General features: G+C 40.3%; 1 protein-coding gene across 3 annotated transcripts; it reads left to right on the top strand.

Annotated features, from left to right (window-relative positions):
• Positions 1-1,911: 1,911 nt before the first annotated feature.
• On the top strand, positions 1,912-26,824 carry LOC134349216 (cyclin-I-like). 3 transcript variants are annotated; one of them, XM_063053207.1, is made up of 7 exons: positions 1,912-2,259; positions 10,665-10,817; positions 15,619-15,756; positions 17,709-17,783; positions 19,839-19,979; positions 20,924-21,154; positions 22,274-26,824. In XM_063053207.1, the coding sequence occupies exons 2-7, from the start codon at positions 10,704-10,706 to the stop codon at positions 22,697-22,699; spliced, it is 1,125 nt and encodes a 374-aa protein (XP_062909277.1). In that variant the 5' UTR covers positions 1,912-2,259; positions 10,665-10,703; the 3' UTR covers positions 22,700-26,824. The 3 variants fall into 3 exon arrangements, with proteins under 3 accessions (XP_062909277.1, XP_062909279.1, XP_062909278.1); XM_063053209.1 differs by having other exon boundaries at positions 1,913-2,259; positions 15,622-15,756; XM_063053208.1 differs by lacking the exon at positions 1,912-2,259 and adding an exon at positions 3,136-3,271.
• Positions 26,825-27,173: the final 349 nt, after the last annotated feature.

Here is a 27,173-nt window from a genome sequence, read left to right as displayed (position 1 = left end):
AAGGCTGGAGACTGAGGCTGAGAGGGAAAGTGGATCAGCCACGATGAAATGGCAGAGCAGTCCCTATGGGCCAAATGGCCTAATTCTGCTTCTGTATCTGAGGGTCTTTTGTGAACATAGGGTTGGGGGCTGAAAACTTCTACAAGGTACTGTAATTGTAATTGAACAACATCAAAGTGGCTACAATGAGAGAAATAACACATCCTGCTAGCTGGGATATGTATAGGTAAATAAGAAAGGTAGATTGCAACTCAGTTAAAATAAATTATGATTCATATTTAGTTCTTTGAAGAGGTGACCAGGCATATAGATGAGGGTAGTGCAGTGGATGTGATCTATATGGATTTTAGTAAGGCATTTGACAAGGTTCCACATGGTAGGCCTATTCAGAAAGTTAGAAGGCATGGGATCCAGGGAAGTTTGGCCAGGTGGATTCAGAATTGGCTTGCCTGCAGAAGGCAGAGGGTGGTGGTGGAGGGAGTACATTCAGCTTGGAGGATTGTGACTAGTGGTGTCCCACAAGGATCTGTTCTGGGACCTCTACTTTTCGTGATTTTTATTAACGACCTGGATGTGGGGGTAGAAGGGTGGGTTGGCAAGTTTGCAGATGACACAAAGGTTGGTGGTGTTGTAGATAGTGTAGAGGATTGTCAAAGATTGCAGAGAGACATTGATGGGATGCAGAAGTGGGCTGAGAAGTGGCAGATGGAGTTCAACCCGGAGAAGTGTGAGGTGGTACACTTTGGAAGGACAAACTCCAAGGCAGGTACAAAGTAAATGGCAGGATACTTGGTAGTGTGGAGGAGCAGAGGGATCTCAGGGTACATGTCCACAGATCCTGAAGGTTGCCTCACAGGTGGATAGGGTAGTTAAGAAAGCTTATGGGGTGTTAGCTTTCATAAGTCGAGGGATAGAGTTTAAGAGTCGCGATGTAATGATGCAGCTCTATAAAACTCTGGTTAGGCCACACTTGGAGTACTGTGTCCAGTTCTGGTCACCTCACTATAGGAAGGATGTGGAAGCATTGGAAAGGGTACAGAGGAGATTTACCAGGATGCTGCCTGGTTTAGAAAGTATGCATTATAGTCAGAGATTAAGGGAGCTAGGGCTTTACTCTTTGGAGAGAAGGAGGATGAGAGGAGACATGATAGAGGTGTACAAGGTAATAAGAGGAATAGATAGAGTGGATAGCCAGCGCCTCTTCCCCAGGGCACCACTGCTCAATACAAGAGGACATGGCTTTAAGGTAAGGGGTGGGAAGTTCAAGGGGGATATTAGAGGAAGGTTTTTTACTCAGAGAGTGCTTGGTGCGTGGAATGCACTGCCTGAGTCAGTGGTGGAGGCAGATACACTAGTGAAGTTTAAGAGACTACTAAACAGGTATATGGAGGAATCTAAGGTGGGGGCTTATATGGGAGGCAGGGTTTGAGGGTCGGCACAACATTGTGGGCCGAAGGGCCTGTACTGTGCTATACTATTCTATGTTCTATGTATATTTGAAATCAGCACAGCGAATTGATTATAAAACCAATATCATTAATGGCCGGGAAACTAATTTAAACAAAGACAGTTTTATTTTAACACTGACATATTGTAAGTTTGAGGGGAAAAAAATCTGATCCCGATCTCATGCTTAACAATCAAGGTTCATTAGAAACAAGTGAGACTGCAAAAAAAACTTAAGCGACATTTTGCTTGTTCGAAGTAACCGCATCGCATTCTGGATACAGCAATTGATTTTTCACAGAATCGTAATTTAATATTTTCTATTGATTAATAGTTAACCAAGGAGGCGAATTAAAATACAACTAGATGTCCTTAACATGAAATAGTGTCCACGTCCCGAATCTAACAAAATGGATCGCTGGCTGAGCCTAGTGTTCCGATGTGAAAGTCCGCACGTAACCGCTTACGTGAAGAAACGAGGAGGAGCCGAAGGTTTTAAACGGGCTCCAACTCCCGATTCCACCGTAACAAAGGGCGGTTTTTTGCTTCTATCGATTGCATTGAACTCTGAGCGCTTTTAGTCTTCTGTGCATGTTATTTCTCTTTGGCTGTTACTTCTAAACGCGCCCGGACGATGCTCGCCTTTTTGGGGGAAATATTATTCCCTCTTTCTAACCCACAGTCGGAGTTTATCGCCGCGGGGACGGGTCCGATTTCCCTTTGTTTTGGAAAAATCTAAACAGAAGAACAAAGATGCCGAACTGATGGATTTGAGCAGGGCAGAGACACAGACCGCATCGTCTTGGGAAACAGGTCAGTAAGCGAAGTTTCCTATCGCCCGATCATAACTCCACCCCTCACAGAGAAAGAGGAGTCAGTAGTGGTCAAGGGGTCCTCAGCGCCCCTTCACTGGCTGTATTTGTGTCTCTGAATGTGTTCAGGACTGTATTTTGTTTATTACACGATTTAAATATTCCATTACATTAATGAAACAGCTAGTAAAACAACTTACTTGGTTCTTGCTAGTATACCAGAATATTGTTATCTGTATATATTCTATTGGTTGTAAAGATGCTTGAATAGTTTTTTTAATACTGCAGGGGGATAGAAGTAGGGTCGGGATATGTTGAGCATATTTGCCTAAACCGAGCTCTTCACAGACTAGAGGTTTCTTCACACTTCCTTCAGTATCTTTGGGGAAACTTTATTACGGTTGTTTATATTTTTTAAGACGCAGTCCCCGTCGCCACACAAGTAAATCTACTACGTACGTAATTTACTTGAGGAAATCTTCTCTCTCTCACTCGCACAAAATGTTCCACTTTTTCCAATCAGTTGGTCTTATGTGTACTCCGTAAACAAGGAGTTACACTGTTTGCATTTCGTTTCCTTATTCTCGGTTGCAACCAAGACATTGTAAGGTGGCAGCGATAGGGACAGAGTAGCTTGCGTCATTCTCTTAAAACGCTCATTTTCGTAGTTTATTTCAGCTCTCCCAATAGCGCTTTGTTGCCCAAAAAAAAACTTCCGAAGAAACGCTCTGTGATCTGGAGAGCGAGTACAGAAATATTTTTTTTGTTTTACAAAAATTGGTAAAGTTGGGGAAATCTACAGTTCTACTTGTACGTAACTTCCGATAATGTTGACGGAAGTAGAGGAGCCACAATTACTGGACAATTTAATTTGGAGTGAGAGGCTTGGAAAGTCATCCGCAGGAGTTTTAATTTCTTAGCTCCATCGGGATATTGATCGAGTCCAGAAGAGATTCGCCGGGGAGTCAACCACCTGGGATGACACGGTGGTCCCATCGAGAGGGGCTGAGCAGGTTAGACTATGGAAGAATAAGGGGTGACCTTATTGATCGTGCCAGATCCTGAGGAGACGTGCCAGGGTAGAAGTTGAGATGTTTTCAGTCCTACAAGAATCGTGAACATAGAAGGTGTTTATGGGGCCAGACATTTAGATTTTTTTTCTCAGTGTGTGGTTCACCTGTGGAATTCTTTACCTTTGAAGGTTGTGGAGGCTCGATCATTACAACTGTTTAAAATGGAGGGAAATAAATTTTTGAAAGATTAAGGAAGTGGGGGCTTTGGGCATCTAGCCAGAGGAGGAGTTCAGGCCTGGAGCATTTCAGTTGTGGACATGATGGTGAGGCAGGCTGGAGGATCAGATTGTCTCCATCTCCTATTTTCTTGTGTCTCATGCTGATTCTTCTCACTAGGCGATGGGTACATTTTGAAAAATTTACCCTGCGAGTGAACTTGAGTTGTAGCGACCTAAACAGATCGATCTGTATAGGTATGTTAGCCTGGCTTTGCCCCTTTCATTGATTTTGGTGCGAACAGGACTATATTAAGTTGAACCACAGTTACAGAGTCAAGGTATTACAGCGTGGAAGTGGGCCCTTCTGGCCAACATGTCCATGTTCCCCATGGTGCACATCAAGGTAATGCCATTTACCTGCTTGAGGTCTTTGTCTCCCTTATACCTCCTATCCGTGTGCTTATCTAAATGTCTTTTAAATGTTTCTATTGTACCTGCCTCAACCAATTTCTCCAGCAGCTCATTCCATGCATGCACTATCCTCTGTGTGAACAAGTTGCCTTCACGTGCCTTTTAAATCTTTCACCTCCCACCTTTAACCTGTGCCCTCTGATTTTTAGTTTCCCCCTCCCTGGGTAGAAGAACGTGTGCCTTTAACCCATTGTAATTTGATGCACCTCTATAAGGCCACCCTACAATCTCCTTGTTCAAAGGAATAAACTTCTTAAAGATCATCTATCAGTAATGCCATCCTTTTTTTGCATGTGAATGGGGATGTGAGCCTGAGCTGGGTTTCTATACGATTCACCCTATTTACCACCCATAACTGTACCTCTGTGAACATGATTTTGTACAAACAGTTTTTAGGTGGGCTTTACTTTGGATCGTCCCTGAAAGTATTTTTAATATGCATGAGTACTTAACTTGACCACAGATATCATCGAACCAGTTGGAATTATATCTGCAGATGAAGAGAACTGATATGGGCAGTGAAATTGACCTGTGGATGCAAAATGAAGGATGAGGCGCTCGAATGGAATAATAGCTTTAAAACAAAAACTAGGCATTCATGTTCATGACGGAGGGGGTATGGTTGGAATCGGAGGTCAATGGAGAAAGAGTAGAAAGGCGAGACTTAGTTGATGAGGTGGATAAAGGACTTGAGGGGTTAGAATGAGGCAAACAAAGAATTCGGTCTCACTTCTCACTGGAAGAGCTTTGGATATCTGGTGTGTGTTTGCATCTCTGAAGTCTGTTCTTCATGTCCTGCCCTTCATAGGTTTTAGGAGTTTAGTTGAGTGTTGCTAAAGACATGCTCTCCACTTCTGCTGATACACAGGATGGTTTGTAGTGAGGAGCCTGTCCACTGCCTTGAATGTGTGAGGTAGCCTCCTTTCAAATTGTCAGTAGAGTGAACTCTGCTAATGGAAATAATCTCCACAGCCTGTGGAGGCAGTCCTTAATCAGAGAGCTCTGATTTGTAGACCATATCCTTCCTACTAGCTACATCTGCTGTGCTGCTACCTGTATGTCAGTAGTGAAGATGGGCAAGAGTTACGAATCTTAATGAAGTTAGCTGTTCCTGTGAGCAGCTGCCGCCTCCTCCTCCGTCATCTGATGGGGATTTAAAAAGAAATGCAGAAGCATGCTTAGTTGTGTAAACGCTTAAGAGATCTTTAAAAGACAGCTGATGAGAGCACTTTTGTAACTAACATTTTACATCTAGAGACAGGACCACTGTTTCCCATTTATCTCATTATTTTTACCGTTGGTTATTTAATTTTCTTCCACTCAGAGAATATTCAAGGGTAGTTTAGAACATTTAAGGGAATTGATGGTAAATTGAACACTATGACTTTATCAAAAAATCCTAGAGAATTACCCATATTTCATGATCTTATTATGATTCTCATTTTTTTGAAAATACTTGGGCATGGTTTTGCAAAATGCCTGGTTTTTGGAGAAGTTTGGGGAAGTTCATAGTTGTATCCAAATAATATTGACAGAAGTGGATGAGCCAGAGTTACTGGGGAATTTAGTTGGGGTGAGTGTCTTGGAAAGTTAGCCATACGAGTTCTAATTTCTTGGCTTCATTTGGGATGTTGATAACAGTTTAAAGTTAGCAATCCAAGAGAGGTTCACTTGGGTACTGCCTGAGGTGAGACTTCTGACCAATCAATAGAGGCAGAACAGTTAAATGCAATGCTGAGGCTTTATAAAGCATTGGTCCAACTGCGTTTGAAGTGTTGTGAACAGTTTTGGGCCTCTTATCTAAGATGTGTTGGCATTGGAGAGGATCCAGAGGAAGTTCATGAGAATGATCCCAGGAATAAAAGAGGCAATGCATGAGGAGTATTTGATGGTTCTGAGCCTTGACTCGCTGAAGTTCAGAAGAGTGAAGGCTATTGAATATTGAAAGGCCCAGACAGAGTGAACTCGGAGAGGATGTTTCCAGTAGTGGGAGAGTTGGGACCAGAGGGCACAGCCTCAGAATGCAAGGTTGTCCCTTTAGAATAGAGCTGAGGAAAATTTTATTTAGCCAGAGGGAGGTGAATCTATAGAATTCATTGCCACAGACAGCTGTGGAGGCCAAGTCATTGTGTATATTTAAAGAGGAGGTTGATAGGTTCATGATTAGTAAGGGGGTCAGAAATTATGGGGAGAAGGCAGGGGTTGGGATTAAGACGGATGATAAATTAGCTATGATAGATGGATGAGCCAAATGGCCTAATTCTGCTTCTATGTCTTGTGGATTCACGGATGTGTATACTTTGGCATTTTAGAAGAATGATGGGTGAGCATGCAAGATTCTGAAGAGCAAGACAGAGAAAGTGTTGAGATGTTTTCAGAGCAACTGAATGGGTCAGGAAATGAAGTGCAAGTCTACACAAACAGTATGGAATATTAGGATTTTTTTTTCCATTGGTGATCCTCCTGTGTGGTCCCAAAACATTTTCTTGTGAAAATGGCAATGATCATGCAAAGAAAAGAATAGGCTTTGAACTTGCTCTCAAATATGTTATGAGTTCATAGCCTGTTTATATGTTGCATTGAGGATCTGGTATATCAAGAAGTGACTGTGGTTTTGATGTTATCAAAAATGTACCCAGAAAACTTACTGTACATTGGGGAAAAGTAATAAACATTTTCAGGAAGCATGGATATGCAAATATATATAAATTCTGCCCATGTGAAAACTTGTATTAAGGCAATATGGGGTCCTAGAGTCATACAGAATTGAAACAAGCATTTTGACCCAACTGGTTCACGCTGACCGAGATCCCTACTTAAGCTAGGCCTATTTAGCCCATTATGGTCCTATTCTTTTTAACACTCAAATTAAAATATTTTCTTAGTAATTTCTTTTACTTAAACCATAACTAATTATTATTTTATGTAAATTAAAAGTAAACGATGAAATAGCTATGTGGAAATTTCCCAACCACAATGGCTGATGGTGCAATATTTTTCAGGTGTTGCAGAAATTGTGAAGTAAAGATTTATCAGCTGATTTTTGTGGTGGATGTGGGGTTGTGAAGGAATTCACAAAAACTGTAGCTATTTCTTGTTAGTTTTCTTTGCAACAGGCAATTCAGCCCTATTAGCGGAAGTGCATAGTAAGCCATTACCAGCAGCTGCCAGGCTGTTGAAACATTTTGCTTATGTCATATATATTCATGAAGAAAGATATTTTGAAATGTAGAACACACCACTTCAAAGTTCCAAGTAATTTTTTTTTGTTGAAGTACATGTAGGTTCATTTTCTTGCAGGCATTCACGGTAGAACAAAGAAGTACAATAGAATCAATGAAAATGTACACACAAAGACTGAAAAGTAACCAGTATGCAGAAGAAGACAAACTATGCAAATACAAAAAAAATTAAATATGATAAATAATACTAAGAACATGACTCGCTGAGTCTTTGAACGTGAGTCCATGGGTTGTTTTCTGTGATCAGTTCAATGTTGTGGGTAGAGAAGTTGTCCAGGTTGCTTCAGGAGGCTGATGGTTGAAGATCAATAACTGTTCATGAAACCTGGTAGTTTGGAACCTAAGCTGCTGTACCTCCTCCTTGATGGTAGCAGTGAGAAGGGAGCATGGATGAAAGGGGCCTTTGATGATGGATCCTGCTTTTTTTGTGGTAGCGCTTTTGTTGATATGCTGAATGGTGGAAGAAGGCTTTTCCTGAGGTGAACTGGGTTGTATCCACCAACTTTGTAGGCTTTTCTATTCTTGGATATTATTGTTTCCATACCAGGCAGGATATACTGCACAGTGCATCTGTAGGAGTGTGTCAGAAGTTTTGGATGACATGCTGAGTCTGCGCAAACTTCTACAAAAAGTAGAGGTGCTGCTGTGCCTTCTGTGAGATGACACTGGCGTTCTGATCCCAGGAGAGATCCTCTGAGATGCTAATGCCCAGGAATTTAAAGGTACTGACCCTCTCCTCCTCCAAGCCCATGATGAGGACTGGCTCATGGACCACCCCGATTTCTTCCTCCTTGAATGGGTCTTTAACAAGCAGGCTGGAATGACTTTTATCTGTACATTTTAGTAGCCTGGTCTTCACTGCCATCCAGCTGCCTATTTCTGACAGAATCAATGTACTGTGCACGCTGAAGATCCTGAAGTAAAACAGAAAAAGCCGGACACACTCAGCAGCTCAGGCATTGTAGAGAGAAAATGTGTCAAGGTGACCATTTTTCATTAGAGTGTACAGAAGCAAATACAGAGAGTGCCTAGCAGCGAACAGTTGTTGGAGAATCTCAGGGGGCTGAGCAGCACTGGGGGGAAAGGAATTGTCAGTGTTTTCGGTTGAAGCCCTGCCTTGGGACTGAGAGTGACAGGGGAGGTGGCCAGAATAAAGATTAAAAGGGGAGAGGTGGGATTGGAGTTGATGTGACCGGAGGACTGAGGAGGGATGAAAGATGTTAGGTGGGTCACACCAGCTTGGGGGATATGGGGTGGTTGTGGGGTTGGGAGATGGTAGCAAGTGAATGAAAGATGGAAGCAGCTGCACCGAGGTTCATCACCTTATCGTGGTGGAGGGGCTTGTGAGTTCCTGAGATCCCGAGACAGTTTAGGCATCTGATGCTTACCCCTGGATAGGTCACCAATAGTGTGAGGTCAAGGGGGGGAAGAGCGATCCGGCTAAGACCACAATGGTGGAGCTAGCGGAGGTGATGACACATCACAAAGGCAGTGACGATGGAGGAAGGCTGCAGCAGTGAGGGGTCCCCAGTCGTCTTGCATTCCATGCCTCTGGACCCTGACCCCTGACCCTGATCTGTCAAGGACTGTGTGGTGGCTACCCATGCACGTTAAACAAAGTCACGCGCAGGCGTGCTCCATTAAGGGAATCCACAAATTTGCATCATACTCCACTCGAGGGATCACAAGAAGGATAAGATGGAGGGAGACAGAGGGAGCAACAGAAGGATAAAGAGGCAGAGAGCAACGTGGGGGAAGGGGCTGGAGGTTGGGGACAGCTGCTGGGCAGGAAGAGTTTGCCAAAAAAAAAATAGGAGATTGCAGAAATGGGGAAACCAGGATGGAAGAAGAATGAAAGGCTTGTAATATGAGAAAGAGGGTGGGATAACTGAAAGGGATAACAAGGCAGGATAAAATGGGATAGCAATGGGACAGGTAAAGGAACAAACACTCCGTGAAGAAAGCATTAAATGTTAAAGTAATTACCTACAGCTGCTGGTCGAAAAAACTTAGAACAAAGGCCGAATTATGAAATTGTTGTACGTGGAATTGAAAGGTGAGGTGGTCTTTGAAATTTATTTAAGTGTTTGAGGTTAGAGAGACAGCGTGGTGGGGGAGGGGAGGGGAGTGGTAGATTAGGGAGGAGTGAAGCTAAGAATGAAAATAACCTAACTGGAAGCTTCGGGTCACGCTTGCTGTGGCATTCATCTCCGTAGCTTGCCAGTGGAGCAGCTGCATCTCAACTATTTAAAGAGAGAAATGCCATTGTGCAAATACCTAATGTGATCTGGAGACACGTCAGAACGGGGAGTGGCAGTGAATCCATTCTCCTGCTTTGTCATTCAGTAAAATATTGGCTGATCCTGTCCCCAAACTATATTAAAGGACTCGGGGTTTTTGGGGAAAGTGGTTGAAACACAACATCTCTGTCTTTAATTCACTCAGCGACTGAGCTACGATTATAACTAAATGTATAAACTTTTGCTCGTCTCAGTTGTGGGTGACAAACCCTTTGTCACAAGACACTGCTTCTTAGCATACGACTCAAGATAGACAAAGCAGCCTCTTTGGAACGACAATGTAAAAACCGTCTCAGAAATTTCAGTGAATTCCTGATTTAGTAAGTGCAGCAATCTCTCTGCACAGGGCAAACTTATCATTCCCCCCGATTAATCTTATGAATCTACAGAGTGTTTAAGATGGTTTTCTTTTGGTACTTAGCAAATGAAAGGATTTGTCTCCCATCTTGTGTTTGTATTAAGAAGATATTGAATACTTCCTTGAATCTGTTCTTGAAACCACCTTGTTAATTTCACGTTTTGTATGGAACTCCCTTTGGCCATGGGGCTGAGAATGCAAAAAGAGGCTGAAGCAAGGATTGTAACCAGAAGGTATTGAGGGATGACGCAATTGATCTTGATAACTTCATTTTGCAATACTGGAGTTCTTTTACCAATGCATTTAAATGATTTGAGATAACTCAGCATGTCAGTAAAGATACTGAATTTGCTGAATTAATATCCATGGCTGGCAAACTGAGTAATCATGTTGATGCATTAGAAATGTTCCAGATGGGCAGCCTTCATTTCTGCTATGGAACTAGTGACCTTAACAATCTGTTATTCAGAATTTAACTATTCAAGATTCTAAATCTGGGGGACAAAGTGACCTGAATGTGGGCAGTAGTGCTTTACATTTAGGAAAGAATATACATAGCTGATGAAGCAAATGCTGTTATTGAACTGTCAAATAAGACAAAATTGATCCACTGAATAATAACACATTCTCTGTCACTGGATGTGTAAGTTTCTTAAGTTGTTTAGCTGCCTATCTACAGTATGTAGTCATAACCTATTGGGGTTTTAGGCCTATAGAAGCTAAGAACTCTTTCTTACAGTGGTCTTTTGTTATAAAAAAAACCTCACGCTTGCATAGACTGCTTCAAAGTCTCTCTGTTCTTAGGTACTTGTGCCTGGCAAGCTGGCCTGCCCTGTTGGTGCCATGAAATGTCTTGGGCCCTTGGATGACCAGCGGCTTGCATTCCTCCTTGACGTTGCACTCTCCAAGGAGGCCAAATTATGGAAAGTGCCTCTTTTCAGGACTTGCAGTTACCAGGTAGCATGCTTTTTTTTAATCACCAACGAGAAAAATCTGCAGATGCTGGAAATCCAAGCAACACACACAAAATGCTGGGGGGAGTCAGCAGGCCAGGCTGCTTCCAAGCCTGCTGAGTTCCTTGAGCATTTTGTGTGTGTAGCATGCATTTTATTGCATTTCTGTGTCAAACTTAAGATCAGTTCTTTATTATTGGAAGCCCAGCTGTAATAAAATATACAACTTAATTCTTTTACAATTTTGTCTCTTATGGCATATGTTTACTTTATTTAAAACACTATCTTCTGGTTATTCTTCCCATTTTAATTTTACCTTACTTTGACATTGAAAAAGTTCACAACAGAATGTTCATTATTTATAAAATTTTAAGTCCAGTGTCTTACACGTATGTCTGAAAGTGGACTGAGAATCAAACCATTTTATGCTAGAATCTGGATGATAGATCTGACCAGACTGGTTGCAGAGAAACAAACACCTCTTATTAGAAGAACTTTTCATGGTTTAAAATGGAAAGGATGTTTGGCAGTTAACCAAAGAAATGGCACAAAAATTTTTAATTTAATCAGAATTATTTTAATTGAGACATATTTCTCAATTAATCTAACATCGATTAAATCTTATCTATACTGCCCAGAGGTAACTCACAGGTTAATTTCCTGACATTACAGTGGATTCAGGTTAATTGAGCCGTCGGTTAATCAGGACAGCCACTTATTTAGGACCAACCCTTAAAGAACAAAAACAAATTAATAGAATAGCCGGAATTCCCTTTTGGGACACTCTGCTGCTCAATTGGGGCAGGAGACAGTTGCCGAACAGTTTCTACCTAGAGTCAGAAGTGTGCACTTGTGTGGTCATTAGACACCACACTGTGCTTAGAGCGAAGAGTTTTTAAATAGTATCAGTTGCGTGTGCTTGTGTCTAAAAATCAGTGAGAAATCATCAGTAAGACAATTCAAGCATTGAAGCTTGGGGATGCCAGAAGTAAAAATAAAATGACTTTCTGACTTCAAGTTAGGAACTACGAAGAGTTCAAAGGTATTGACAATCATCTTGCATTGAACATTGAAAATGAATATTTGGGGGATGCAATCATTGATAGCATTGTATGAAGGCAGTCCATTATCTACACGAGGTGGGTATATTGATTTTGTTCATTTACAGTCAATCAACAGAATGCGGCAGCGTATACTATATAAATTCCCCTGTTGAAAACTATTAGGAACTAATACGTAGTTTTATCACACTGTAGTAGTATTGATAATGTTCTAATTTGTTCTCTATTTCATTTAAATACATAATTTGTTACTCAATCAAGCAGTAGTTAGTCTTTATTTTTTTTTGACTATTTCCATGAAACTTTGGCAACTGCTTAATTGGGCCAAAATATACTGGTCGCAATATGTCCCAATTAACTGGAACCCACCTCCCTTTGAAATGTAGGGCAATGTTGAAGTTCTCTGTTGATCTCACAATCAACATCACTAAATGGGATTAAGTGTTCAGCCGACTTGCTGCTTTATTGGAACATGCTGCACCCAGTACGCCTGCCCTGATTTCAAGTTACAACAGTGAACACACAAGTCATTTAATCGCCTGTCAAATGCTTTGTGATGTCCCGAATGGTAGAGGCAGATAGATTAGGGATATTTAAGAGACTCTTGGATAGGCACGTGGATGAAAGAAAAATAGAGGGCTTTATGGGAGGGTTGGATTAGGCTGATCTTGGAGTAGGTTAAAAGGGTCAGCACAATATCGTAGGCAGAAAGGCCTTAATGTATGTTCCATGTTAAAGTATTCCATATACACACATTTTCTTAAAAATCTTATGTTGCTTGTAAGTTGACAGGCTGGATGTTGGTGCACAAAATCTTTTAAAAGATTAGGCTTCTGTAATTTGCACCTTTGCACTTTCAGTTGAGCTGCACCAAATAGATTCTTTCTGAGGCTTCTCATGCCTCTTTCACTAATGCCTCAATTCTTTTCGCTCCAGTTGGGTGCTAACTTTGTCTCAGCAGTGCTTTATATTTTAATTTTGATTTTCTTCATTATTTAAAATTTTGAAACTGTGTCCAGCCACACATAGCTCGCTATAATAACAAATTGTATGAAATTCTCAGCTGGTTGTGCAACGTCAGTTGAGGGGCAGATAGATGGTTAAGTGCAAAGTTGTTGTCGAAGTTTTAGGCCATACTGTACTTTATATTGTGAAGTTTCAAGATCAAGATTCAGGTTTATTTATCACATGTGCGCTGAAACATACCGTGAAATGCTTGGTTTACATTAACAACTAACGCACCTAACGGTGTGCTGGGGCATGCCACACATTCTGGTGCCAACATAATATGCCCACAAAGCTCAGCAGAACAACACAGAACACAACAAAACAACAGCAAAGCAAGCCCCTTTCCATCCTTCCACCCACACCCAAGCACATAGACAGCCTTCCAACCCTAAGACAGGCTCCCGCAGTCTCAGATTTGGCAGACGTTGGGCCTTTGACTTCCCCACCAGCCTCGCAGAGATTCACAAACTCAATGATTTGGCTATCGGCCTTAAATTCCAGACTTCTGATTAATCCTTTGGCATCAGCCCCAGGGTCTGTTGATTCTATTGAACACTAGGCTTGAACTCCAGACTTGCCAATGTTGGGACCCTGAGCACTACTAGGCCTCAAACTTCGGTCTCACTGATTTGCATACCCAGGGAGTGATTGGACCTTGTTTCTCCTGCTCGCACGAAACTTCGAGTCCAGAACTTACTAACAGCTTGCTGACCTTGGGGGAAGGGGTGGGAAAGTAGTCCTCAACCACTTGGGCCTGCCAGCCCGACGTCCGATCCTGGACCACGACCACATCACTGGCCTCTGAACGCAGAGCAGAGGCTTAGACCCTAACCTGACCCCTAACTCCCCTCTCTGTCCTCAAGACCATCCCTACAAACCTGAAAAATACAACCAAGGCCGAGGCGTGACCTCAATGGCGCCTGCAGTGCCATCTTGAAACAGGAATATATTACACTGTTCAGCATGATCACTAATCTCTTAGCAAGTTGATTTTATCATTGTAAGTGTATGTTCAATGATGAAATTATTAATTACTAATAATCAGCCCCTCTGGCATTGAAAATTGACTATTACCAAACGTTGATGGAGATTTAAGAGCAACAATTTCACTTAGTTTTCTTTCTCTTACTACAAACATACACACACTTATATTTCTTAGTTGTATCTGATCTGGCACTGAATTTACCCTCTCTAATCTCTCTTTCCTCCTCAGTCTGACTAATGAATTGCTCCACTCCTCGGTCTGTGATATAATCAACCAACTTCTTCAGCAAATCATTAAACAGTGTTGTTTGAGCTAAAGGGGGTAAGGTTAAGCCTAACCAAGAGCAGATACTGTGAGATGTTGTATGCTGGCAAAACCTAAGTGAGTGTGTTCATTCTGTTGGGGGAAAAAAATTCAAGCAACAAATTGTAGTTTTTTTGTAGTATGTTTTAATGGAAGAACAGTAGTACATAACTCAAAATATTTTTACAACAAATACAGTGGCTAGAAAAATTGAAAATCCCAGATAAGACAACACCATTGCAGTAATTATTCCTAAATAGATTCAAGATTGTTTATTGTCATTCTTCAGTACATGAGTGAAAGGAGAACAATGATTGCAATAGTTTCAAAAGTTAATTCCATAAATGAAACCAAGAGTTAACTTTTCGTTGACAGCTCATGGGGAACTGCACGAGTTATTTTTGTTGAATGTTTTAGCAAAACCAGAGAAGTGACCATGAAAGCATCTGGGACATCCTGTTTCCTGAATAAGAGTTTGTTAAATATTTTATATATCAGGTCATTGAGGTATAAACTAATTTTGTCACTATTGTACCTTGAATAAAATGCCAATTACTTGTTTCCACTGTTGATAAACTAAGGCACCTAAATTCCTTTTCCTTTTTTATTTATGGCAGAAAATTAAAATATTTTAACGTAATTGTCATAAAGAACAGTTTTCCCTGTAAGGTGCCTTTTGATTGATAGTTTATATTTTACATTTCTAAAGGATAATTTATAAATAATTTTCCTGAGATCAGGCATGGAATGAATGACCTCCTTCACTGGATGGTGAGCTTTGTTCCCAGCACCAGTCTCAAGGGAAGTTGGCTGTGGTTATATTCTAACACTTCCTTGCAAAACCTTCCTGTTTCTGCAACCAATTTGGCACTGACCTATTCTCCCTAAATTCTCAACAGCCCCCCTTTCCCCTCCTGACTTTACCACTTACCTGCATACCAGGGGTGACTGAGAGGCCAGTTGCCCCACTAAACTACACGCCTTTGGAAGAAACTGGAGCACTGAGAGGAAACATGGTGACAGGGAGATAGATGATCTCGACTCCAGAGCACCAGTAGTTAGGATTGAACCTGGGCCATTAGGGTTATGAGGCAGCAAGCCTGCTAGCTATACCACTGGTCCTGTGCAGGCTTCTCCCTGATTGCAGTCTTGGCTCCAGTCAGATAAATATTCAGCCAGGTACTCTTGATGTTGCTGGTTCTTGTTCTTTCTCAACTTTATATTTAAATAAAAAAAACTGTTTTTGGCAATGGCTGGTAGCAAACAGTAATCCAGCATCAATCGAAATCAGTAACTCTGATAGATGAGATGTTCAGTGCCATTCATCACGCTGTATTACAAAATATAAGTAAGTTATTGCTTTCTTGAAAGATACTTTTTAGCAATTTTTCATTGTATGCTGTTGTCTTCTGGGTTTTTATTTTGATGATTATCCTTTTATTGTAAAGCAGGATCCAACTATAAATCCACTGCAGCGGGAGAATGTCGTTCTGTGGCTCAGGGACCTGTGCTCCAAGTTTGGGTATTACCCTGAGACCTTCTTTTTTGCTGTTAGTATTCTTGATCGCCTCTTAGCATCCGTAAAGGTAAGAGTTATTTATCCAGTTGTACTTAATTTAGACAAATTGCCTTTTTTATGATTTCCTTTGTGGCTTTTTACTTGAAGTAAAATGTGCACATCTATATTAACCTCTATTAACACCTTCAAGTTAACAGGTATCTTTAGATTTTACACTTGCTGGAGGGTAAAGCATCCCAATGAATTTCCAACTAGATTGCCGAGTGACTTGGCAATTCAATCACTCCTAAAGTCAATTGTTTTGATGGGGGTGGGATAGTAACCATGATACAGTATTTGTGGATAATTCATTTGTACTTTGGCATAGTAGTTATCTCTTAACAAATTGGAAGGATACTTGAGAGGTGTTATATTGAATTAAAATTGGGAATGTTTTTTTTTGTACAGCTTCTTGCTATCTGATTTAGAATAACATTCATGTAACCTTGAAATTCTTAGTGATTCATTTTTGAGATACGCTCAGTGGCCACTTTATGAGAATGGTTCTCCCCAACTATCACTTCAGTTACTTGGCCCACTTTGTTCCCCAAGAGAAGGGCCAGAATTACTCCTTCCTGAGTAGGTTTCTCTGAATATTTTGTGAAGAAACTGTCTTGGATGCACCACACAAATTCTGCTCCATTCAGGCCTGCCTTTACCACTTCCTCTGGCAGCTCGTTCCGGGTACTCACTGATTTCTGTTGAGAAGTTACCACTTTTAAACCTTTGGCTTCTTATAATGTGCCCTTGAGTTTTGAAATCCTCAACCTTGGGGGGAAAGGGACAATGGGTGTCCACCTTATCCGTACTGTTCATGATTTTACAAACTTCAGTGAGGCTGTCCCTCATTTTCCTGCACTCCAGGCAATAAAGCTATAGTGTGGCCAACCTCTCCCTATAACTTTGTCCGGCTAGTCCAGGCAGTATTCTCATAAATCTCTTTTGCATCCTCTTTAGCTTCATTGTGGTGATCAAAGCTGTACACAATACCACAAAAGCAGCCTCACCAACGACTTCTATGAAGGCAACTAATGTCCTTACTCCTAAAGTCAATTTCAATTGAGACCCAGGCTATCACAAGAAAATTGACATGAAGCACAGTTAGGTCTGGCAAAGAGCATATTATAGTTGAATGGTGCTAAAAGTAAATGGGAACCTTCTAAAAGTAAATAATGATTTCTGGTGCATAATTAGTAAACAGGTAGGACCTGTTAAGGCCAAGGAAGTTTGCATATGCTTGGAGATGGAGAGTAAATAAGAATACTTAATGTTTGTTAAGATGATAATGTTGGTGATAATAATTGGTAGAAATTGAGATATTGAGGTATTGTTTGGGATGAAATTTTAGCAGGAGGGTATAGAAGTCTGGTTATCCTTAATGGATAGGTTGCTAGGTTAGGGAGCTTGCATTCCAGTTTGCTAAGGGGATTGGAAGTGGTGGGAGCAGAAGGGATTGTTCTAAGATTCAAGTTTTCTTTGGGTGTGATTAGGTGCCAGGAGATTGCAAAGTAGCCAATGCGACATAGGCATACAAAGACTGCAGATGTTGGAATCTGGAGCAAAACAAGATGCTGCAAGAACTCAACAGAACAGGCAGCATCCATGATGGAAAATAGACTGCCGATTTTATCAGGTCTGAAAAGTCACGATCCAAAATGTTGACTGTTTATTCCCTTCCAAAGAGGCTGCCCAACCCTCTTGAGTTCCTCCACCATCCAATGTGACACCCTTGTTCAGCATAGTGAAAGCCTAGATTAAAAAAAATTGGTTTAAAGACTGAAAACTCTAGTAGATATTTCTATTTTGCAGACCAGAGGACGGCAGGCTCAAAGTGGTGAGCTTTCCTATGGTGGTGTATTTAATTTTTTTTCTGCAAGTTATTTCTATTAATTAAGTTTCCTTAAATCATATTCTTTAATAAATGAAGAATTTGGCACTGTTGTTAAATCACATCATACTTTCAATATGTAATTTGTCCAGGCACAACCAAAGTATCTTCGTTGCATTGCCATTTCCAGCTTGTTCATCGCAGCCAAAATCAATGAGGAAGATGAGGTTGGTTTTCTTTTTATTCTTATAGTTAGCAATGAGCTGGCACAAATGTAATGGACTGACCGGTGCTTTCTGTGCTCTAAAATCCCCTAATTGTGCAATATTCCATCATGCAATTTAATACTAACTTCAATTCACATAATACAATATTTCTCTTGATGTTTTGAAGCTATTTTTTTGGTATTGTTACAATACCTGTGTGTAACATATTAATTAGTTATGGCATGTATGCATTGTTTCATCTAGATGTTCTACTGTCAAGTTACAGACATATAAAATTCTTGTATTGCATATTTTTAGAACATCAAATCTGATTGGCACCTCTATAGAACTGTGAAATTATAGGACTGAAATCATGTTAAAACTCTTCAGATATCATTCCCATGTCTGGGGTGAAAAAAATGAAAATTGGCCACTGCATCTGATTTTTGAGAACGAAGTGCTCCTTAAAACATATTTGCTGCAAATTACCGGATGATGATTACTTCGCCACTACTCTTGATGTTATTTATTTTCTGTGTGCATACGATATGCTACAAACATTGTTGATTATTGTTTTTGATTTAGTTCTCTTCTCCTCGGACTAACTCTGCATTTAGATTTGATATAAATCTCATTTATAGTCCTTTAGTTTTGGCACATTATTGCTGATCAATAGGTTTAGTTGTAAATGTAGGTACAAAGATAATGGAATTATTTAGAGTGGATTAATGTATGCCAACATTTAAACACAAGCTGAGAAGAGTGCCATACATATAGAAGATGGTGTTCTTCTGGTTTTTTTTTAAGCTGTTGGTGTCCTCCTTGTGGTGAATGTTGCTAGTATGGGAACTACCAATGAGAAACCACGACAAGGTGTAACTGTGATTCCTCTGACTAGTTCATTGTACAGCATGACTGAGGAAACGGATGACCACTGTAGCAGGACTGCCAATCAAGTTAAACTTGTCTTGGATGGGATGGAGTCCTTTGAGTCCTGTTGTAGCTACACCCATTGAGACAATAGTGTGGTAACCATGACAGTTGGCTGATCCTGTTTCTAGTCAATAGTGACCCCCAAACACTTCATAGTGACATTGGGCATAGGTTTGCCCACATCAGTACCACATGAGCCCAAATTTGGATGGGCAGCATGGTGGCACAGAATTAGCTATACTATTATAGAGGGTTCAATTCCACTGCTGTCTGCAAGCAGTTTGTACGTTCTCCCCGTGACCACATGTGTTTCCACAGATGCTCCAGTTTACAAGTTTGTAGGTTAATTGGTCATTTGGGTGTAGTTGGGCACCAGAGGCTCTTTGAGCCTTTAGGGCATGTTCCTGTGCTGTATCTCTAAATAAAACTTAATAATAAAATATTGGCATGTATTGTTTTAGTACCCAAACCACGTCAGACCTAAACTCTGAGCTAAACTTCCATTTACTGAGCTACAGTGGATAAACCAGTTAGAGAGTTGATGCTATGGTACTTCCCAGAGGAAGTTTAAAACAACTATGAGTGAGATGATTTCTCTCTAAAAAGCCACAAGAATCTTCCTTTCTGAAAAGCCTCTGGAGTAATTTTCCTGACTCTTCAGTACCGATATGTCTCAGTCACACGGTGTCAAATGCTGCCTTGATGCTTCGATGCCCTGCTGTGGTCACTGTCAGTTTATCTTTAGAAATTCTCTGCAAGGTTGTAATGAGGAATAATTGGAGTAGCAGAGTCCCAAGTGAGCATGGGCACACGGCTAAGTATTGCTTGCTATCAGTTGGTTTGCGTTAACTTTAAAACTTTTTGATGATTTGCAGGGAGGACTGTATAAGTGAGAAAATATTTGAAAACAAGTATAAAAATCGAAAATCATAGACCATGTGATAGTCATAACATGCTGCTACAATGTTTTACTGGCTTGCCTCTTAAATTTAATATTTTTTAGCATGTTAAGCAGAAATATTGAATCAAGGGCAAGTTTCTACAGCCACCACGTCTTCAAGATAGTTCACTAAACTTAAGAAAATCTTCAAAAAAAAAGACATTTGGTCCAGAAATGGCACTTATTTATTAATTATTTCATAGGTCACACTCCTAGTAAAGGACCTCACGGCGAAGAGTGCCAGTGGCTGTTCTACCAATGAGGTTGTGAGGATGGAAAGGATCATACTGGAGAAATTGCAGTGGGACCTTTACACCGCCACACCAGCAGACTTTTTGAACATAGTAAGCATTCGACAGTCGAGATGTCAGATTGTTAGTTAGTATGTTTGAAGTGAGAGACATTTAGACTGGTACAAGAGCATGAGCATTTTAAACTCAGATTTTGTATTTTTATGCTATTGCCACAAGTACCTGTGAAGCAGAAGCGTTACCGACATGGATACGGGTTTCTAAGAACATCTAGCAATAGGCATGGTTACAGTTCACTGTGAAAGAGTTGTTGATGGTGATTGGAGCTGCAGTTCATGCTGTCACTTTCAAAGTCTGAAGAGGCACTAGGAAGGGGGCAGGACATAACTTCTTCTGCACTGGGCAATGTAATACAGTGATGATAGATCGTCATTGGAAACATCAAACAGCGTGTCTTTGCGTCCTTGAGCCAATTTTACCCACCACACATTTTGGGCACCCAGATCAGGTCATTGTCAATGATTAAGCAGGAATGTCAGAACCTCCATTATCCACTTTCCTATTATTTGCCAAGATCTTTTACCTTCCCAACTCTTTGCAAGGCAAAACCTTGTATGGGATGTCATTCTTTCAATACTTATTTGGCTTTCTAGCCTTCATGAATAAAATAGCAACATTGTGTCTCTGAATGCACTTGCCTTCAATCCCTCGCCCGATTTATTAGTGTGTCACGTAAAGTACTAAAGGTACAGAGATACTGTCAGAATCCATTACTGCCAGCTATTCATTGCAACCTCTTCACACACTGGATACTGGAGGTTCCTTTGTGATTTTAGTGGAGGACTCAAATTCTCAGATTTCCATCTCAATATTTTTTTGATAACCATAGAAGCAATTTGGTTGAAGTCCTCTACACAATTGGAAACTTGAGTACGACCTGGTTAGAATTGCCTTGCAGATTGCCAGGGAATAGATGATTCAGGCTATTGTTTGTTTGTGCCCAGGGTCTAACTGAAACCTTTGTTTCCATCGTCCAGTTCCACGCCATGGTGATGTCCAGCCAGCCCCATCTCCTTGAGCAGTGGCCTCAGATGAAGCCCTCTCTCCACGCCGCACTCTTAACCAGACAGCTGCAGCACTGCACTGCCTGCCACCAGTTACTGCAGTTCAGAGGCTCCACGCTTGCCTTGGCGATCATCAGCTTGGAAGCAGAAAGATTGACTCCTGACTGGTTCACTGTTACAACTGATCTGCTAAAGAAAACACAGGTAGGAGCAAGTCTCAACATTACACGTACGCATGTACAATAAAGATTGTTTAGCAGGAAGTCCAAAGGAGAAATGCCTTTCTACTCATGTGTTAAGTCCCAATGCATCATTTCGTTACTCATTAAATTACGAATGTTAGTCTTTTTAATTATTGTGCTGTATAAAGTAAGTCTTTTACTGCCTTCAGACCAATTTGAATTCTGAACTTTAGTCTTAAAGTGCCTTTTCTCTTTCATCTTCTACATTCTAGACCTCTTCCATTCAGGTACACTGGAATGTAATAGCAATGTAATTAAACATCATACATAAGGAGAAGATGCATTTGGCTTGTTTATCTTTGCTTGTACAACAGGATTATACACAGCTAAACAAAAGATAAGGGCAGACTCTGCCTTTCTGCTCACCTACAGCTAACATCCCCTTCACTCAGCCCTGCTCACAACAGAAGGGTTGATGAATGCCACTTTTTCCTGTGTACATTTCTAACTACGTGTACAGGTAAACAGAGATCTCATTGAAAATGAGATTTAAAAATAAGCCACTTACTGCTAATTTTCAGTACCAGTGACTCCCTCCAAAACAGAAGGTAATGTAGCAGTTGATTGCTTCCCGTTAACATTGACATTGAATTTCAAGCCCCTTTCACAATCAAGAGGAAACGCCTTTTAGATGCAATGTGGTCAGCAAAATATCAATGCATTGAAATTCAGTGAAGCAAAGGAATTAATGATCCGATGCCATCAATGTTTGCAATGTCATTTTACATTTAAGCATTCCAACTAACATATATAAAGGGTACAGTTAAGAATATCACTGGGGGGGGGGTGAATCAAGTTGAGATTTCAATCAATTAATGCATGACTCCTATTAATTAAAAATGTAACTACCTTGTTAATGCTGCAAGTTCAATTTTTATGTCAATTGCTCGTTGACTCCTGTCGCCCTTTGCTCTGCATCCCAGTGACATGAACTGCATATTACCAAATAATGTGAGCTGGTGCAATCAGAAACGTTTATAAAACTGACTTGGGGCAGAGAAAATCTATTGGTCTCAAACAAAATGTTTCTAATTGATAGGTGGTTCATATTGACATATAAACCACTTGCCGTCTCTTTCAGATTCACAGCTCAGAGTTTATCTGCTGTAGAAACATGGTGGAACAGCAGTTATTGCCACCCACATTGGTCTGGGATCCCAACACGCTCTATGTCTTTGATCCTGCAAGTTCGGTCGTTGAAAGGCAACAGCGGGGAAGATTGCTTTACACTCATTCAGGCAGATGTGATTTGATGTCTGATTCACTCCCCGGTGGAAAGCTGTGGTCCAGCCAACAAGCTTCTGTCAGCAACAGTACAACTCCAGTTAAACCAAATGAGGCAGAGGCAAGTCCCATGTACGGAATGCAGAATCTCTCCAGAGATACTATCACTGTGGCTACCGAGGGGATTGGTGACAGCAAGGATGTTGATTCCAGCACAGCTAGTTCACAGCTGGTGGAAAACCCTTCACCTTGTCCCCCGCTGCAGCCTGTGGATGATGAGTAAGTGGCCACAATAGGAGTTAACCAAATCATAGATTCATTTTTATTTTACCAAGTTGTATATGTACAAGGGTAAAATAAATTCATTCAGTGACATAACTGCTCAAACTGGTACAATCCATTTCAGGACTGTTAGGAAATCAGGAAAATAATCCTCTACTGCCGGGTCTGTAGTAACAAAGCCCCTGATCCACCTCTATCCCAAGGGTTCTAGTATCTTCTCTAGGCCAAATTTGTATGTCTTCCATAGAATAGTTATCCCCGTGTTGAAAATGATCAGCTAAATATTTAATGCAGAACGTTAAGCTAACAACAAAGAACCAGTACATTTTTTTTCTTAACCTTTAGTACGACTGACCTGTGCCTACAATGTGGAAGGTGGGAAGTTTGTGTTTTGCAGGATATCCATTGATGTCAACTTCCAGAGCCAACAGTACATTTTTAGAATATTTCCTAGTTTCCACTGGTTCATAAGGGTTTTGCATCGGTTTCCGAGGTGAATGTGGTATTTGGACTTTGATACTGAGCAGCTTTGGGTATAATGGTTCAGGAACATCATGCATAGGAGGCAAAGCCACTTTAAATGACCAAGATTTTCTTCCTCATCCCCTCATTACAACTGATACATTTCCCACATACCACAATGACACAATTGTGTAGTCTCAAAGTATTCCTTTACCCACCTCTTCTCTATACATGTCTGAATGCTGAATGCAAATTCTTCACAGACCAGCACAAGTAAGCAATGATTTAGAACATTTTAAAATTGTATTATAAATTATTACTCGCAACATGTAAGAGTGTATAGTTCAATGGTAGCTCCAGAAATGGGATAAAATCTCTTTTCCACCTGTGAGTAATTTAGCTTTGACTAAGAGTCTTCGGTAAACAGCCACTTGCTAGCAATATCATTATGCACTCAGTAGTTTTAGTGAACTTTAAATATTTAATGCTTATCAAGCATGCACAAAAGTACTTCAGAGCTTCCATGAAGATGCAAGGTGATCTAAACTTGCAATAATTAGCTCAATTTGGAGAGCAGTTTTATTGCCAGTGCCCACTTTGAAAGCAATATTCTTTAGGCTGGTGCAGAATTGCATTTGATTGCATCAGCGATAGCATTTGTGCAGTAATTACTTTGTGTTCTGTCTTTTGTACTGCTTTGGCCAACAATGGAAACTTTCATTTGTTGAAACTCCAGCACAGACTAATAAAATCTCCTCGAGATGGACTGCAGATGCTGGAATCTGGAGCAAAACGAAAATGATTGGAGAAACTCAGTGGGGTCAAACAGCATCTGTGGGAGGAAGGGAGTAGCTGGTTTTGGGTTGAGATCTTGCACCAGTCCTGGTGCAGTGCCTCAACCTTAATCATCGACCATTCCTCATCCTTCCCTCCCCCTCCAACCCACCACGACCTCCATCAAAGATGATGCTCGACACACTAGGTTTCTCCAGCAGTTTAGTATGAGCAAAAATTTCTGCCTCCTGTTTTAAAAGGATACAGTGTGCTACCCCCATCTTGTGGCCATTGCAGAAAATATCTCATTGTGACTGCAATGACAGTCTTTTGGCATCTTCTGGCCTCCTTGACTCTCACACCCAGGAAATTCTGAATTTAAGTGGTGCAGTCAGTTCTTAAATGATAGCAGGATTTTCAGTTGCACTTCTTTTATCATCTCCCTTGTATACTTTTAAAGAAATCCTTGATGTGCCCAAAATGTATTTTTGAGGCTTGTATTTTTGTTGGAATCATTCAATTAACTTCTGAAGAATTATGTAAATCCTTCATGCAATGGCTAAAGAGCTCAAGTCCAATCCATATTTTTTCACCACAAGCTCTTAACATCGTTAATTGCTATTCTACGCATCCAGTGCTTCCTCCCAGTGGCTAGAAATGCACAGTTTACAGGATGCAGTCTGTCTTGAGCCAAGATTAGAAGATTAGCTTTATTTTGCACACGTTCGTTGAAACAAACAGTGAAATGCATCGTTTGCATCAAATCAGCAAGGATTGTGTTGGGCAAGTGTTGTCATGGTTCCGGAGCCAACAAAGCATTGTCCAGATCTCACTAATCCTGACTGTACCTCCTTGGAATGTGGGAGGAAACTGGAGCACCTGGTGGAAACTTAGTCACAGGGAGAATGTACAAATTCCTTACAGGCAGCGGCAAGAATTGAACCTTCTTTGATGATTGCTGGCGCTGTAAAGCGATGGGTGTCATGCTTCTGTGCCGCCCAAGTACCTGATCCCAATGGTTTGAAAATATTCCAATATTCTACATGCCTTAACTGGTCAATTAAGCATCCACCTTTTGTACACCGTAATTCACATTATAACATTACCGATTAATTTTGCCTGTGTGTTTCAAGTTGTTTCAGAATCTCATGCCAGTTGAAGCTGAGAGTTTCAAATCTTCACAATAGTAAATAAACCAAAGAGAGATTTTAAAGTTATTTGCGCGAAATTCAAAAATTCACGAGCATTAAAACTAAATTTAAATCCTTTAAGAGGAAATAGTAGAATATTGTATTTGTTCATAGTCAAATGTATCTGGAACAAATGAGTAGAGGAGAAAATCCTACTACTTTAATCAAAAAATGTTATGAACCATGCACTTAATGAGTCAATGTCCTGAAATCCGATTGGATTTATTTAATGCCGTTGACATTTTGAAATCTTTTAATAAAATGTGCAATTCTTATCTTTGCAATAGAGGTTTTAGAAATTTTCTGAACTGTAGCTCGCACAATATTCATAGAAGATGATTAAACGACAACAGCCGTCATTGAAATATCTAAAGTTCTATACAGTAAAAGTGTCGGGGGGGGGGGGGGAATCTGATAAATTACTATTGGCCATTAATATTACAATTAATGACAAATGTTGTTTCACAGAATGGCATTACCAATAATGATTACAAGATTATAATTTTAAAAAATCATATCTTACATCTATATACGTTTCCCACAACTTACTGTTACATATTCTGACATTCTCATTTATAACAATTATCAAAGAATGGATACCACAGATCATGTTGACCATGATCTCATCAAGTGGCAAAGGAGAAACATGGGCTGCTCCTGCTCCTGGGTTTCTGATGTAAACTGAACTTGAGAAATACTTCTCAATACTTTTGAGCTCCTCAGCCAATATTGCAGTGGCAACTTGTGATTCTGTTGCCCAAATTGCGTATAATTGCAATTTCTTTGTATTTTTTTTTATTAACAATTGAAATGGTCTTAATTTGCTATGCATGACACATTCAACTAGTATTTTATTCATTTGTAATTATAGGCCTACAGAAAATGCTCAAGTAAATGCTTCTGCAAAGCTTTAGTAAAAGAGAATTAATCTGACATAGCATTTGGAAATTTCTCATAATGTAATTATTATTTACAGAATTTTCTAAGCACGTTAAGAAAATTCATTTAGCCAGCATATAACCTAACATCAGGGGGCAGAAACAAATTAAACAGCTGTTTTCTTTCTCACTTTATCAATTGTTTAATCACTCTAGTGACTTTGAGGAGGTAATCTGTACAGTAATGAGGATGTGTGCAAGATTCATCATTTCTATGTTTCAAAGGCAGCTAATGAAGGTCCTACTACTATAGACAAATGTTTCAAGCTATTTGTTTGTGTAAAACTACTAAGAATACGCCTTATGCTGTGTGTTCCCCTTCAAAGGGATACCCTGCTGACAAAACCTCACAGTAGTGCGAAAAATATAGCGGCCAGAAGTGCCCTCAGTGGTTATAAATGCTATATATTTTGGAAAATGTACAACTTTTCTGTGGTAGGACCAAAAACTTCCTATAAAAGCAAAATAAGCTTTAGCATCCTTTTAAATACTGTGATATTGATGCTATTTAAGCATAACAAGTATTTTGTATTCCTGACAGTTTCTGCACTAATTTTACTGTTAAGAGTACAAGTCTCGGCACTCTCCATTTTAGTAAATGTGTTTTATTCTGTATTCATATTTTAAGTTAACACTGAGCAGGTGATACTGAGCAAAATACTGGAAGCTCTTTGCTGCTCTTTAAGGAGCTCTTATCCAGCTCTTGTACAATTTGAACAAGATGTTTATAGATTTATTTGAACTAAATAAAACTGTGATATTTTGAGAATGTCCTGTTTTGTCTTTTTGCTTTAAAAGTTCATTTCAAGCTTTCTCTGAAGCATGCAATATGCATCTTTAAATCATTTCATATACTGAGCCCACAATTCCAACAGTTTAACACACAACTTTCCCTTTAACCGTCACAGGGTGTTCCGATTCTGAAAGGGGCTAGGCAGTTTCAGAGTTTGACCCTTTCTAGTTTATTTAGAAACTAAACAATGCAATAACTTGCTCCCAAACCCTGCTTCAACAATGGATACCCAAGATAATGCTTCTGGGTGATTTCTGAATTAAAATTGATGAAAGACTCACCAAGATAGGTGAAGGGGCAGGTTAAGGAAGCAGGGTG

The sequence above is a fragment of the Mobula hypostoma genome, chromosome 7, assembly GCF_963921235.1.
Source record: "Mobula hypostoma chromosome 7, sMobHyp1.1, whole genome shotgun sequence".
NCBI classification, from domain to species: Eukaryota; Metazoa; Chordata; class Chondrichthyes; order Myliobatiformes; family Myliobatidae; genus Mobula; species Mobula hypostoma.
The sequence above is the reverse complement of the archived record's forward strand: the minus strand, read 5'-3'. Positions and strand labels throughout refer to the sequence as shown.